Raw genomic sequence first — 15920 nt, 5'->3', positions numbered from 1 at the left:
CTTTCTTCCTTAAGGAACTCAAGATGAGTTACGACATAGATAAAATGCACACACAAAAAATAAAGCCCAGAATTTTAAATCACAATTCAGGATTGCTAGCAAACAACCAAATATGGTCCTAAACAAAACCGTCTTCAGCTGCCTCCTAAAGGTCTGTTAAGTCACTCGCTTAACAAAGCAGTCGGAGAGTGATTCAGCAAGAACACAACTTTATTCTTCAACTCGAACACAACCCCAACACGGTGGAGGAGTGGGGAATCAAACCCGGTTCTCCCAGATTAGAGTCTGCACACTTAACCACTACACCAAACTGACTCTCCATTCTTGTCTTACAGACCACACTTCTGGGTTCCTCCTTTTTTGTGGACCGCTGTTACATGCAGGCCATTCACGTTGTTTATTTATTTAGTAGCCACCCTTTCTTCCTTAAGGAACTCAAGACGGGTTACGACATAGACATAGATAAAATGCACCCAAAAAAATAAAGCCCAAAAAAATTATTTATTTATTTATTTTATTTTTTCGCATTTATATCCCGCCCTTTCCCGGAGGCTCAGGGCGGCTAACAGGGGCACCAAATCACAATTCAGGATTGCTAGCAAACGACCAAATATGGTCCTAATCTTGTGTACCCGTCAAATGGATTTCTTTAATCGGCGGGATAGTCAGGAGGGCCTCTCCCTGTGATCTTAATTCCCAGGCAGAAACAGAAGGATGATCCTGTCCCAAGACATGCAGGGCTTCAAACGACATGACCAGCACCTTGAATCTGACTTGAGAGTCGACTGGTAGCCAGTGTGATTGCTGTAATGTTGGGGCCAGCTCCTGATAGCTGGCCCCAACCAGCAGTCTAAGTGACAGTGCTTTGCACTCGTTGCCGCCTCCGAACACTCTTCAAGGGTAGCCCCAAGCAGGGGTCGTTTCGTAGAAAAAGAGCTAAGGGAACTCATTAGCATAACTCATTAGCATATGCCACACCCCCTGACATCATAAGGCCCAGCGGTGGACCTGCAAGGCCGGTGGGAGTGCGAGGAAGCCCCGCCAAGGCCCTCCTCAATCCCCCCCGAAATGACCTCTGGCCACAAGCATTGCAACAGTCCAGCCTAGATGTAACTAACGCACAGATCACTGTGTGTACATCTGACTGAACCAGGAAGGGATGCAGCTGATGTACCAGCTGAAGCCGGGCAAAGCACTTCAGACCATCACAGCCGCCCAGTTTCCTATGGCGACTGCTGTTTTGAGTCACACGCCTAAGGTGCCACTGTATGGGTGGCTCCATAAAAGCTCCTTCTGTACTCAGAAACATCCACATTGAATCTCTGAGGGGAAAGGAAAGAGGAAGTCATACTAAGAAAGAGGCAGCCGTCGCTCGTCTATCACGGCTCACTCACTTGCTCCGGAGTGCCAAAAAGTTGCATAATCCTTCGGCCACTGTTGACCTTGCGTTTTTGCAAATCGTGCAGGGGAGGTGGGGGAGCTAAGTTGTTCGTGAGCTTTGAAGCATCACACGTGCTCCATATAATGCCATCGTAGGCAATGTCTGTGTATTAAAAAGGTAAAGTGCAGGGGGGTTGTAGAAAAAGCCCAGCAGGAACTCATTAGCATAATAGGCCACACCCAACAGCAGAAACTCATTAGCATATTAGGCCACACCACTGACAGTGCAGCTCATTGGCATATTACGCCACACCCCCATGTTACCAGAAGTGTGCTCATCCAGCCACACCCACCTTTTGCTTCTTATTCCGTTTACCTTGTTTGTTATCAAAACCCAGGGCTTTTTTTGTAGCAGGAACTCCTTTGCATGTTAGGCCACACACCCCTAATGTAGCCAATCCTAATGAGTTTCTGCTGTTGGGTGTGGCCTATTATGCTAATGACTTCCTGCTGGGCGTGGCCAACTTGGAAGCCAGCCGGAACGCCGTTCCTGTGCGTTCCTGCCCAAAAGTAGCCCTGGTAAAGTGTACCATCCAGTCACTGCCAGCTCACGGCAACCCCTCATGGGGCTTTCAAGGCGAGAGATGAACAGAGGTGGTTTGCCATTGCCTGCATCTCCGTAGCGGCCCCAGATTCCCTTGGTGGGGTCTCCCATCAGAGTACTAACCAGGGCCAACCCTGCTGAGCTTCCAAGATCTGACGGCATTGAGCTAGTTTGGACTATTAGAGATCCAGTGTGCTGTAGGGGCAAGAGTGTCGGACTAGGATCTGGGAGACCCAGGTTCGAGTCCAGCCGAGGAAGCTTGCGGAGTGACCCTGGGTCAGTCACACACTCTCAGCCTCATCTATCTCACACGGTCATTGTGAGGATAGAATGGAGGACAGAATGATGTCAGCCACCTTGACTTTCCACTGGGGAGAAAGGTGGGGTTATAAATGAATAAATTACGGCTGCTATGTCTATGCATAAGCTTTTGTGTTTATTTATATTCCCCTTCTCTCCCATGAGGGGACACCAAGTGGTTTGTCCTATCATTCTCCCCTCCTCCACAACAAACCCCCACTCTGTGAGGTAGGTCAGGCTGAGAGACTGTCAACATAAGAACACAAGAGAAGCCATGTTGGATCAGGCCAATGGCCCATCCAGTACGACACTCTGTGGCACACAGTGGCCAAAACCCAGGGGACATCAGGAGATCCACCAGCAGGGCTAGAACTCCAGAAGACCTTCCACTGTGCCCCCCCCCCCAAGCACCAAGAATACAGAGCCCCAGACTACACTGCCCCAGACATAGGAACATAAGAGAAGCTATATTGGGTCAGGCCAATGGCCTTCCCAGTCCAACATTGTGTGGCACACAGTGGCCAAAACCCAGGTGACATCAGGAGGTCCACCAGCCGGGCCAGCAGGGGCAAACTTCCATGGGAGAACATGGATCCAAACTCTGCTGTCCCAGGCCCCAGTCTTCCACCCCAACCACTTGTCTATGCCTGCTAATGGAAGTCTACTTTGATTAAGCAATGACTTATCTTTTAAAAAAACAAAAAACCTACCACTCTTTTTGGATGGATGGCACAGCCTCAAGTCATCACAAGTCCGTGCTGGGTGTTTCTTGCTCCCGTCTGGACTACGCATGGTTTCAATCTGGCTACTAAGTGACTTCAGTGTAGCATGGACTCCTGGATCTGTTTTATTGTTATCGTCTAGGGCAGCTTCGTCTTCAGAGAATTCTGGGAGAGGGTCGGCAAGACCGTCATCGTAATGTCCCATAATGTCACCAATGGCGGCTGTGAGGTGGCCTGGCGGGCCCGGGGGGCCTGGGGGACCGGTTTCTCCTGGGGGACCCTAAGAGACAAATCAGCAAGACAATGACCATGCACATGGTTGCACAATTACACATCTGTAATAAACAGTGTAATAATAGGAGATGCGGTGGCACAAGTGGTTAAGACGCTGAACTGCAGGCTGTGGAAGGTCGGTAGTTCAGCCGTTCGAGACCCGAGTGTGCCGCATGACGGAGTGAGCTCCCGTCTCTAGTTCCAGCTCCTGCCAACCTAGCAGTTTGAAAGCAAGAAATTGCAAGTAGATAAATAAGTACCACTTCAGTCCTCCTCTCTCTCACCTTCTCCCTGCGTAGAGGAAAGTTTCAAGCATTCTAGCATCCTTTTGGAATGTGTGTGTGTGTACATGTGTGTGTAAGCTCTCTGTTATCTCTGCCAAGGTCACACTGACTGCGTAGGCAATCACCAGACTTCTCATGCTGTTAGCACACAAATACCTTTGGGTTCCCTATATCCAGGCAGGAGAATAGTGAATTCTTCTGCACTGCTGTCCTACATCATTACTATCCTATTATTACATCACTGTGTTACTACGACTGGAAGGGGACAGAGGAGATTGCATGTTTGGCACTCCATACTACAATAAATGTGTTTGTTGGATGGAGGAAAACTGTATTTCCAGTTTGAGTGGAGTGCACGTTGCTCGTACATTCCATCCGCCTTGTGCAATTAGCTAGGTTCCCAATTTCCAGGTGAACAGCCAGGAGAACAGTGAATTCATGCGGGTTTGCCACGCAGTCTGCACTGCCCTCCTACACTATCCTATTATTACATCACTGTGTTACTACGACTGGAAGGGGACAGAGGAGAATTGCATGTTTGGCACTCCACGCTACAATAAATGTGTTTGCTGGATGGAGGAAAACTGTATTTTCAGTTTGAGTTCTGGGAAGATAGTTGCTGAGTAACAACGGTACAAATATTATTGAACAGAACAATTTTCCAGTGATACTTTTTGGCCATAATCTTATGCACACTTAAGCCTCAGAGAAGTCAGTAAGACCTACTTCTGAGCGAACATACACAGGGACGAGCTATTAGTCTTCTTAAACTAAGGATCTTTTATTAAAAAAACAACAAAGGAAGTGCACACCAGAAGGCACACAAGTGGGAAAGAAAGAAAAAGCGCAACTGAAGAGCACCGAGAAGAAAAATCTCAAGAGCTCTCTAAATCTACAGCTCTCACAAATGGAGGCAGAAAAATGACAGACAGGAGGAATCCTCCCCCCTATGAAGTGCTATCAACTTCCTGCCTCCAGGGATTGTGGGAAAAGGAACCCGAGAGTATATGTCCCCCCCCTCTTGAGAAAGAACAGGGCAACAGGTATACTTCTTTATATTAAATGTATAAACATATAACTCACTTTTCTGCCGCAGGCACTCAAAGTGGTTTGTAACAAATTAATCCAACTGGAGACTACGGTTGAAATGTTTTAAAGCCATATCGATAAAAGACTTTCATTACTACCTCTTACTGCTTTCAGAATAAAGCAGAGAGACTTTTTTTATCCTCCGACAGTCTTGTAAAGGAAGTGTCTAGTTCCTTATCATTTCAGTGCAGAAGAACATGCATAGTGATGGCCAACATCTAACTTTCCTGTAGCACCACTTTGGTGCTATATAGAACACTGAGATCCCTCCAGCCCTACAGAAAATCCCCGTTGTTTACCTCAGGTCCTGCTTCTCCTAAGGTTCCTCTTACACCAGGAGGTCCAACTGGCCCGAGGGGTCCAAAATTTCCTTCTTTCCCTGAAGGTCCAACTGGACCAGGGGGGCCCTGTATCGTGAGAGAATGTCCACATCGATAATGTAAACAGTACCTATTCAATTTAACAACAACAACGACAAAACTATCCGCAACGTTCCGCATAGTGACACCTGATCAAGCTCTAGACCAGTTGTGCATAATAGCTATCAGCTCCAGCTATGGTTGCCAAGTCAGGGTTCCAAAATCCCTGGAGATTTAAAGGTGGACCCTAGGGAGGGGCGGGACCTCAGCAGGGTATAACACCATAGAGTCCACCCTCCAGAACAGCCATTTTCTTCAGGGGAACTGATCTCTGTAGTATGGAGATCAGTTGTAATCCCAGGAGACTGCCAAACCCAACCTGGAGGATGGCCACCCTCCAACTCAGGATGGACATCCATATCTGCATTAAAAGATGAATCCAATTAACTCAAAGATGGGTGGATAAGCATTTCTACGTCGCTATCGAGCACGTATACAAAAGTACATTGGCTAAGCAGCATACACCTCCATTCACTTGTAGGTCCCCCATGCTGGTGTGGGGCAGGGTTGCCATTCCTCTGGTGGGGCATGGGAACCCCTCAATTTTGGGGGGCCCCATCTGCTGCGACGCAGCTGGCCGGCTGGGGAAGTCCCACCCCTGAGAAAACCCCTTCAGGTGCTGCTGGAATGATGATGTCACCCAGGAGTGATGTCATCACGTTTCCATCGTCAGGGGTGATGCTCTAGGTTTTGGGGGAAAACTCTATGGTTTTGAGGCCCAAAAAGCCACAGAGTTTTGCCCAAAACCTAGAGCATTGCCCCCCAGTGGCAGAAATGCAATGACATCACTTCTGGGTGATGTCATCAAGGTGAGCGCATTTTGAACACGTGCCAGAAGAGCTCCAGAGAGGATCAGGAGACCCTCCACCATCAGCCATCAGCCAGGTAGGACATGGCAACCCTAGTGTGGGGTGACCGTTCTTTACAAAGCATTGTAGCGATAGAATGTGTAGTTTAGAGACATTCCTTTATACACAAGGAATTGGTAATTTGTGGGCCGGCCCTAAGATCACATGACCTTAGACTATTCTAGAATAAGGTTGGGAGATTCCTGTACAGGATGTTCTCGTTGATCTCTATGCTAAACTTGTGTTAAGCCATTCCTCATTCCGTTAGTCTCTCTGCGGACCTAGATATATTACAAAGTAATGGGACAAAGTAACGGGACAAAGTAACATGATTGATTGTGAGCTAAGAATATTGAATACTGTCATCTCCAAACTGATGACGACAACTAGCACTTTATTGTGGTTGAACTGTTTTAATTGCAATCCATGTTTTAATGTAACTTATTTGTTTTATGTAATTTATCTGTTTTTGTAAGCCACCTGAGCCAACTTTGGCTGGGAGGGCGGGGTAGAAATTTGAGAAATGAATAAAAATTCTAAATGCATTTACTTTGGTTCAAGTTCTAATGAACATAAGAACATAAGAGATGCCAATGTTGGATCAGGCCAAAGGCCCATCCAGTCCAACACTCTATGTCACACAGTGGCCAGAAATACCAGGTGCCATCAGGAGGTCCACCAGTGGGGCCAGGACATTAGAAAGCCCTCCCACATGCAGCAGATAGGATTGGACACTCAGCAAGACTACACTGAATCAAAACCATCAGACCAAAGGAATGCACTGCAAGGACGACACCATTTTTAAAATCTGCCCTTTTGAAACAGACCACATTCTTCATATTAGTGATCAACAGACATCGAAGCCAAAATAGGCTCCTTGAATCTCTATCCTTGCTTTCTGAGCCTGAGGATTTTTTAAAAAATAAAAGCTAGTTTATTGGGCTCAGAGTTGCAAACTCACTATAGCTTGGCCAACAGAACCTGTTCTCCCCTAAATTTAGGGATTGTTCCAAATGCAAATCTTCCAGCTGTATATCTTTATCAACTTATCGCTCCAAATTGGCACAGAGCCATCTCCTTGGCCAGATTTAATGTTCTTCCTTCTGCTCTTATCTCTGGCAGATTCCAGGGGATCCCCTACTCCAGTAGGTGTTCTCTTTGTAAGAAGGACTGTGTTGAAACTGTCCCCCGTGTTCTCCTTCAAAGTCCCTTATATCTGGTGCCCCGCCAGGATCTTCTGTATCCTATATTAGCTCAATTCTCAGAGATTCCTGACGATGTTAAGGTTCTGTTTTTGCTTGATAATCAAGATGCCGAAATAACTGAAAAAGTAGCAAGGTCTTAATGCTATGGCTATACGTTCTGATAAGTAACCATTAGGTTTTTCTGCTTTCATGCTGTTTTTCTGTGCCGTTGCCCCAATTTTACCCTATATGGATTTGTATTTTCCGATCTATATTTAATCTGATCTCCTATTGTATGTGTATACCTATGCCAATAAAGGCTTGTCAAAGTAAGTGATCAACAGTGCAATCCTAAGAACCGTTTCCTAGGAGTAAGGCCCATTGAACATACCACACTAGGATTCAGAATACATCTGTTTAGGATTGCTCTCTGCAATCCTAAAGGCAGTTTCAGGGGGTTGCAGAGCAACAGCCAGATTCAAGTCCAGTAGCACCTTGGGGGGCAAAGGTTTTAAGAGCCAAAGGTCCCTTCATCAGATACGTTTTGAGCTTTGACTCTCGAAAGCTTATACCCTGGAAACCTTGTTGAAGGTGCTGAGGCACTCAAAGCTAGCAACCCTAGGGGCAGTTTCCTAGGAGAAAGTCTCACTAAATAACATGGGAATCACTTCCAGAGATCATTTGGATAGCTCAGATTAGCCTGAGCTTGTCAGAACTCGGGAGCTAACTAGGGTCAGCCATGGTCAATACTTGGACAGGGGACCACCAAGGCAGACTGGAGTTGGAACACAGAAGAAGGCAATGGCAAGCCACCTCTGCTCCTCTCTTTCCATGAGCCCTTCATGGCTGGAGTCGCTATTTGTTAGCTGTGACTCGACAGTATCTTCTTCTGCTTCCAAAGAGAACTGCTTAGGACAGCTCCCAATGTACACGATAGAGTGCAGGGTCACTCCACTCGGGGCTCTTCCACATTCTCCTTTTCCTTGTTTGTACCTGGGTATTTCTTTTCTTTTCTGCACACATTTTGCTCCCTCTAGTGGTCAGTTCAATATTACATCGCTTTATGTCTGGCATAAAATAAGCTACGCACAAGTGATGTAATACCAAATTGACCACTAGGGAGAATGAAACGCATGAGGAAAAGGGGGGGACCTTATTTATTTATTTATTTATTTATTGAGATTTATACCCCACCCTCCCCACAGAGCGGGCTCAGGGCGGCTTACAAGGGGCAAAGCCCATATAAAACAGATAAAAGCAATAAAAACATTAATAACAATTGTACTCAATTAGACAAGATGGTCTCCAGATACATGCCAGATACATGCCAGTTCTCCAGGGATGATGTTATCCTATTGCCTATCCCAACCAGGTAAATCCAGTGGTATCAGTCACACAGAAATAGTGGCAGATCTTCCCGGGCCATCCTTAACCCCAATGTTATCCACTGCATTGGTGGCGGTGGTAGTGGCGGCCCCTATGTGAAAGCCTGGCGGAAGAGCTCCGTCTTACAGGACCTGCGGAACTGCATAAGGTCTCGCAGGGCCCTGATCTCCTCCAGGAGCTCGTTCCACCAGGTAGGGGCCGCCACTGAAAAGGATCTGGTCCTAGTCGTGGTGAGCCTTGCCTCCCGGGGGCCTGGAACCACCAGGCGATGTTGTGCCCCGGACCGAAGTGCTCTTGGGGGTATATACGGGGAAAGGCGGTCTCTCAGGTAGGTCGGACCCTGGCCATGTAGGGCTTTAAAGCACTTTGAAGCGAATTCAGTATGCTATTGGCAGCCAGTGCAGCATTTTCAGTCCAGGCTGGATGTGCTTCCACTTGGGGAGACCCATCATCAGCCTGGCTGCCGCACTGTAAGTGGTACAAGCCTGGCATTTTAAAAAATCTTGGGGGGGGGGAGTCACCAAATTATTTCTGCAAGTCCGAATGACATGGACAAGTTTCTTTAATTTGTCAACCAGCCACTTGAGCTTTCTGTGCAGAAGGCGGAATAGTATTTGCAAGGTCCACTGAGGCAGAAGACGGTATCTGAATATGTGGTGGAGAACATTTGTCGTTTGAGAACAGGAAAACATAACAAAAGAAGTACTCATTCAAGGCAGTTGCCTCCCTCCCCATTCAAGGCTGGGCTTGAATATTTTCAAAGGCAATCTTAATGGGTATTTGAGCATGAACTGAGATCTTCTGCAAGCCAACACCTAAGCCAAATCCCAGACTTTGTTGACAATTCCTATGCAAAGGAACTGGAGAAGATGAACAGCCCAGAGCGTAACCTTGCTTAATGACATTGCATAGAAATCCCATGCAATGTTACTCTGAAATCAACAAACACCATCTGCACAACAGCAAAGTTCAGCAGAGAAATGTAATTGTTTCCATATTTGTTTCCCGTATCTGGGATACTCACTCTAGGGCCAAATGGACCTGGAATCCCAGAACTGCCTTGTTCACCAATAGGACCCTACAAAGAAAACAACACAGGTTTATCTTTCTGTGCCATTTCATATTAGTATTCTCTTCATACCACAAAAGAAAATACATTCATTTTATAGCATCATGTGTGTGGAAGTATATAGGCCGAGTTCAGACTGGCAGGTTGAAGTGGGAGGGAGTCGTGGCAAAAAAAAGAGCCGGAACAAACTGTTCCGGGTTTTCCCGTTCACACTGCAGCGACCGATGTGGGAGCATACCGGGAGGAGGTGCAAGGGAGCGTTCACACTGTTGGCCCAGAGGTGCGGCTGTAAGGCGCGGCTTTCTTTTTTTGTAATCTGGAGATATGAGCGTATAGACACATAAGAAAACATGGCTTTTGGCGTTCACACTTTGTTGGTGCAGAATCGATGTGGGATAATTGTGCTTTCCGGGGTTTCCTTTCACCAGGTGTCCTTTAAACTTGGGAGCGAAGCGTTACAAGACGGGTTGAGTACGGGTGGGGAACGCCTGAAAGATGTGCCTGTGTGAACAGCCCCTTTAATCTGGTTGTGGATTGTTTCTGAAACATGCCTATATTGGGGCAAACTGCCAGTCTGAACTCGGCCAAAAAATGTTCCAACAGTCGCCTCAAGTATACATTAGTTTTTAAGTCTCAGAATAAAGTCCACTTATTTCATATAATGCAGTAGCGGTATCCATCATCATAACAGATAATTAACATGCACTTTTAAAAAGATGATATACAGTCTTATGACTGAGATCACAGGAATGGAACATCACTACCCTATACAAAGGAATCAGTTTCAATTAGAATTAAACCAAAAAGGACAATATGGTTTTTGGTCCTTTCATACCGTATTTATATTCAACTTCTTAGCAGGGATTTATATACCATGCAGTTCCTCATAAGGGATGTAAACAGGAATTGTCTGCAAAGTGTGTCTATTGTATTACGGTGCACATCAGAAGTTTCCAACTTTAAAAAACCACCACTCTTTGCCTGTAGCTCAAAGCAACCAAGTAGAAAATGTTTGGTAAGTTAGAACAGAATTCATATTTAGCTCATTCAGGCTGTTGGTGTGGTGAAACAGACTTACATTTGGATGAGTGGACAGACTAGCTAGGACAGGGGTCTCTAGGGTTGCCAAGTCGACTTACCTTCAAAGTGGGGGGATTTCCGGCTCGATCGGGAGTCTCCCCGCGCCTGTGCGCCATGATGATGTCACCAGAACAGTTACGATGACATCACCAGACACGCCACGATGATGTCACCAGACATCGACCATAGAGTTTTCCCTCGATTCACAGAGTGTCCCCCCCCACAACGTGGCCAGCGTGATGATGTCACCTCCAGGTAACATCATCACGCTGGGGACGCCCTCCAGCAGGGGGTGGAGTTCCCCCCAGGGCCCGATCCGCTGGCGGTGGGTAATGGGCCTCCCGAGTGGGAATTTACCCGCCCCCAGGGGGGGCTTGGCAAGCCTAGGGGTCTCCAACATGGTGTCTGTGGGTGCCCTGGTGCCCACCAACACTTTTACTGGAGCCCAAGAAATGTTTTTAGAAAGTGGGTCGGGCCACTGGGGCTTTTGCCCAGCAAGACTTCTGATTGCCCATTGGAGATTTGATTGGCTCAGCTGATTTTTAAAAAACATTGTTTTGGCAGCAACTGCCACCACAGCACAAGGATCTTCACTGTGTGACTGAAGGTAAGCTGTGGCAGCCATTTTTATGGCTGGGCCTGTGTAGCAGCCATTTTAAGGCAGCCATTTTGTGTCTGTGCCCACCGCAGTTTGTCAGAATTCCAAAAGTACCTGCTGGCTCAGAAAGGTTGGGGACCCCTGGGCTAGGAAATATTGTACAGGCCAGTAACTTCTGTCCACTTATTTTCAAGGCTGCCCTTGTCATAACTCGGCAATTTGTTGTGGGAATGAGGTCTGTGAAATACAAGGGCAGATACCACCCACAAGGACTTCTCTCTTAATTTTGATGGAGGAACTCTTCTACTAGAACGAATGGGGAAGTGTATGAGCAGAAGAGCTCATTGTACATAGGGGTACATGCACAGGTCTCCATAGTAGGGGTGTGCATTTGAAATAAACTGTACCGAAAAAATACCCGAAAATTACCTTATTTGTATTTTTCAGATATTATTCCGCTGAATGCAGATTAGACAATCTGGAAGACAATAATTTTTAAATGCCTCCCCTTCACCAAGGTGACACAACTCCAGAGAGTGAAGGGAAGGCATTTTTAAATGCCAAATAAATTTGGGTTTCCCAATTATTTACCTGAATCCCAACATCATACTGATATTTTCCCGAATCTGAAAAAATCCATTTTTGGTGCACATTCCGATTCCAAATCATGGGGGGAAAGATGTACATGGAATATGTAAACATACACAACAACAAAATTAGAAAAAATGACTTACAGGAGGTCCGGGGAGACCCTGAAGGCCAGTGAAACCTCTGTGACCTTTCTGCCCTCTGTCACCTCGATCTCCATTGTCACCTTTGTCTCCCTGAGGACCTTGGGGACCCTGCGAGCAGCGGGGGGGGGGGGGAGTAAAGACAACAACACAGCCAAAGTTAAGCACATTTCCACCTCATTATTTCAATGTACTAATGGGCACTCATAAACAGAGTTATGTGCTTCTAAACCCTTCTGCCCTTGTTAATCTCTCTCACTAAACTAGTGGTATTCAAAACTGTTTGCTTTTGAAACATATCTGAAATGTATAACCGTGCCTACAAAAACATTCCTGAACACCCCATGGAGACAGTGGGGTAGATCCAACCATCCCCCAAATTGGTGTCCCCATCATGGTACCCATGGGCAAGATGGCACCCATCTACACCTTTCCTGGTGCCTGCCATTTTTTTTAGAAAGTCGGGGGGCAGGGGGGGCTTTTGCCCAGCAAGACTTCTGATTGGCCATTGGAGATTTGATCGGCTGTCCAGACTTCTAAAACAGCACAGGGGTCTTCACTGTGTGAATGAAGGGAAGCTGTTGTGGCAGCCATTTTTTTACTTGTTCTGTGTCCAGTGGCAGCCATTTTGTGGCTGCATCCACCATGCAGTGTCAGAATTCCAGAGGTGCCAACAGGCACAAAAAGTTTGGGAACCCCTGCTCTAAGTAGCCTTCCTCTAACTTATGTGGCTCTTCCTCCAACAGAAGAGTGAGTTAAGATGGAGGAATGATGCTTACACTGAAGGAAGACTTCAAACTTGAGCCAAAGGGAAAGGTTTTAATGAAGAAATGAATAAACTTATTTCAGTGGAGTGGTAGGATAGCAGTACGATTCACCGTACTGTTTACTTCCCCCACTTCAAAAAGTTTTGAGCAAATGCACAACCTTTTAGCAATGTGATCGAGTACTGAAATTATCCTGATCTTAACTTTTACTCCTTGTTTTATGAGAAAAAGATAATTTTGAACAACTGCAATTTGTTATGGTTTGCACAGAATTGAATTCAAGAACATGTGTCCACTATTTGGACTACTCAGGTGAGAGAAGAGTCTAAACTAGAAAACAATAGGTTTGCTCTAGGGGTGTCCATTCGGCTATATCCGAGCCGAACAAATATAAAAAAAAATACATTATCGGTATTTTCCAGCTATTCTTTTCCGCTGAATCTCCTCAAGGTTGATCCACGTGTAGTTGCAAAGGGAGAGATTTAAACTATTGTAATTGCCTTTCGATAATGGTGGTTCTCACAAGTTAATTTATTTTGTTATTTTGCATTTTGTGATACTTGCTCATTAAGTGGCGATTCATATAAATGCAGTTATTTTTTAAAAATCATGGTTTTGTAATACTTGCTCATTAAGTGGCGATTCATATAAATGCAGTTTTTTTAAAAAAAATCGTGGTGGGTGAGTTAAACGAATTCATGCAGAACGTACCGGCAAACCACGTTTTCCAGCACGGCCAGAAGGACCCGATGGACCCCGAGATCCCTGAAAAAGAATAAAAAGCAGTTCCATTAATCTTCTCAGAACACCTTTAGGTTGTTTCAGTTGTTTGTATGTTAACTGCTGTCAAGTCACTTCCCGCTTACGGTTGTCAGCCAGCTGCCAATATGTTTCCCTATTCTCTGTGTATGCTCTTATGTTTCTCTATTCTATGAGTATGCGCCTGTTTATGCGCTTAATTGCCTAGTTGCAGGAACGTCCGTATCTCTCAAGGCCACAGGTGGTTTCTGCTGGGTAGTAGCTTGGGTGATCTCATGGCAGTATCCATGAGAAGCAGTATGTTATGATTAAGTAGGAGCGTTGCTTACCAGGCTCAATGGCATGCAGGGGAAGTCCCGCAATTGGGCCTCAGCTTTTTAAATTTACTATAATCCATTGGGATCCATGCTTATGCCTCATTCTGAGCAGTGATCCTGTTATGCACCTATTGCTTCAAATAAAGGAAAACCTTTTCTACAAGTGTGTGCTTCGTTGATGCAATGGGAGTCTGACAACGGTGACCCTACGACTTAATGACCTCAAAACGTCCTATCATTAACAGCCTTGCTCAGGTCTGGCAAAGGGCCGTGGGTTCCTTAATTGGCGGACTTTCTGATGGCACCTGGGTTTTGACTACTGCGTGACACAGAGCGTTGGACTGGATGAGCCATCGGCCTGATTTCAACATGGCTTCTTTTACGGTCTTATAAGTCAATCTGTCTCATGTTGCCCCTTCCTCTTTTCCTGCTGCCTTCAGCTTTTCCTGTTTTAAGTAATATCTCGGAAACCAAACTACTGTAACCACCAGCAATTCACAGCTCATCCTCAGCGTGAAAAACGCCATCAGCAGGCCTAACTACCTACTCAAGTGCCACCAGATCTAGCGACCTCTGTGACAAGGCCATTCCCTTACGTGTGGTCCTAAGCAGCGTTAACCCATTTATGTCCACTGAAGCCAATGGATTTAAAAGGGTATAACTCTGTTTAGGATTGCACTATTAATCTAACTGCAGGCTCTTTTCTGGCATGAAATCTGTTTAGTGAGGGAGGGTGTGACTGGAGACATGGTTGACTGGCAAGTACTCAATTCTAGATTGTCCCGTTTGCCATTCTAGTCGATAATTCTTATAATGGAAATTGAGAGAGATCCTCCAGGCTCCCCAAAGAACTAATCACAGTAGTTTGTGAAGGAACTCAGTAGCTTTATCGAATATTATACAGCTTATTATTGGAGCACCTTTCCTATGAGGAAAGGCTGAAGAGTCTGGGACTTCTCAGTTTAGAAAAGAGATGACTAAAGGGGGGGATGGGACATGATAGAGATTTATAAAATTGTGCAAGGGGTGGAGAAAGTCAACAAAGAGAAATTCTTCTCCCTCTTCCAAAATACCAGAACTCGAGGGCATCCCATGAAGCTGATGGGCAGTAGGTTCAGGTCGGACAAAAGGAGATACTACTTTCCACAGAGAGAGATTAAAATGTGGCATTCACTGCCAGAGGATGTCGCGATGGCCACAGGAATAAACAGCTTAAAAGGGGGATTAGACAGATTCATGGAGGAGAAGTCTATCAATGGCTACAAGCCATGGTAGCTGAAAAGAACCTCCATAGCCAGAGGCACTAAACCTCTGAATCCCAGAGCCAGGAGGCAATGTCAGGGGAAGGTCTTGGCCTCTCTGCCCTGTTGCTAGACCTCCAGAGGAACTGGTTGGCCACCATGTGAGAGAGGATGCTGGACAAGATGGACCACTGGTCTGATCCAGCACGGCCCTTCTTATGTTCTTAGGAAGGCCTCAGCCTCTATGCCCAGTTGTTGGCCCTTTAGAAGACCTGATTGGCCACTGTGTGAGACAGGAGGCTGGACTAGGTGGACCACTAGTCTGATCCAGCAGGGCTCTTCTTATATTTTTAACTTTGCCCTAAAAGGCCTAACTGCAACAACTCTGGTGGTAACAGAAAGTGCAGTCAAATTGCAGTCAACTTATGGCGATCTTATAGGGTTTTTCAAGGTAGGAGACAAACAGAAGTGGTTTTCCCATTGCCTGCCTCTGCATAGCAACCCTGGACTTCCTTGGTGGTCTCCCATCCAAGTATTTAAAAGGGCCGACCCTGCTTAGCATTCCAGATCTGACGGGAACAGGCTAGCCTGTGCCACCCTTGTCAGGCCGCAACAACCCTATCCATCTTAACAATAAGAGCAACGCTTCTTCCTAGACTCCATAGGGGTCCCAAATCCCCCCGGGGGGCGGAATTCCCCCCGGTTTCGAGCCCTGATTCCCGCTCCTGTGAAATCGGGGCCTGGGGGAAACCCCACCCCTGCACGTGCGTCACCCGGAAGTGACGTCACACGCTGGGGGTGGGGCGACGCCATTTGAGGGGAAAACAAAGAGTTTTCCCCTCAAATGGCATCGCCCCGCCCCCAGCGTG

The 15920-nt window shown here is 46.3% G+C and overlaps 1 protein-coding gene across 1 annotated transcript in view; it reads right to left on the bottom strand.

Moving 5' to 3' along the window:
• LOC107118601 (collagen alpha-2(V) chain-like) overlaps nucleotides 1–15920 on the bottom strand; it is a 29892-nt gene that overhangs the window by 9648 nt on the left and 4324 nt on the right. Inside the window, exons 4-8 of the mRNA XM_015420964.1 lie at nucleotides 13446–13499; nucleotides 11971–12078; nucleotides 9514–9567; nucleotides 4952–5059; nucleotides 2995–3286 (exon numbers count right to left, since the gene is read on the bottom strand). Of these exons, the coding sequence (XP_015276450.1) occupies nucleotides 2995–3286; nucleotides 4952–5059; nucleotides 9514–9567; nucleotides 11971–12078; nucleotides 13446–13499 (616 nt within the window). The remainder of the gene's footprint in view (nucleotides 1–2994; nucleotides 3287–4951; nucleotides 5060–9513; nucleotides 9568–11970; nucleotides 12079–13445; nucleotides 13500–15920) is intronic.

This window comes from Gekko japonicus, unplaced genomic scaffold (assembly GCF_001447785.1).
Source record: "Gekko japonicus isolate JY-2015 unplaced genomic scaffold, Gekko_japonicus_V1.1 scaffold3240, whole genome shotgun sequence".
Taxonomy (NCBI): Eukaryota; Metazoa; Chordata; class Lepidosauria; order Squamata; family Gekkonidae; genus Gekko; species Gekko japonicus.
Note: the sequence above shows the minus strand (reverse complement) of the source record. Positions and strands in the feature narration are given on the sequence as shown.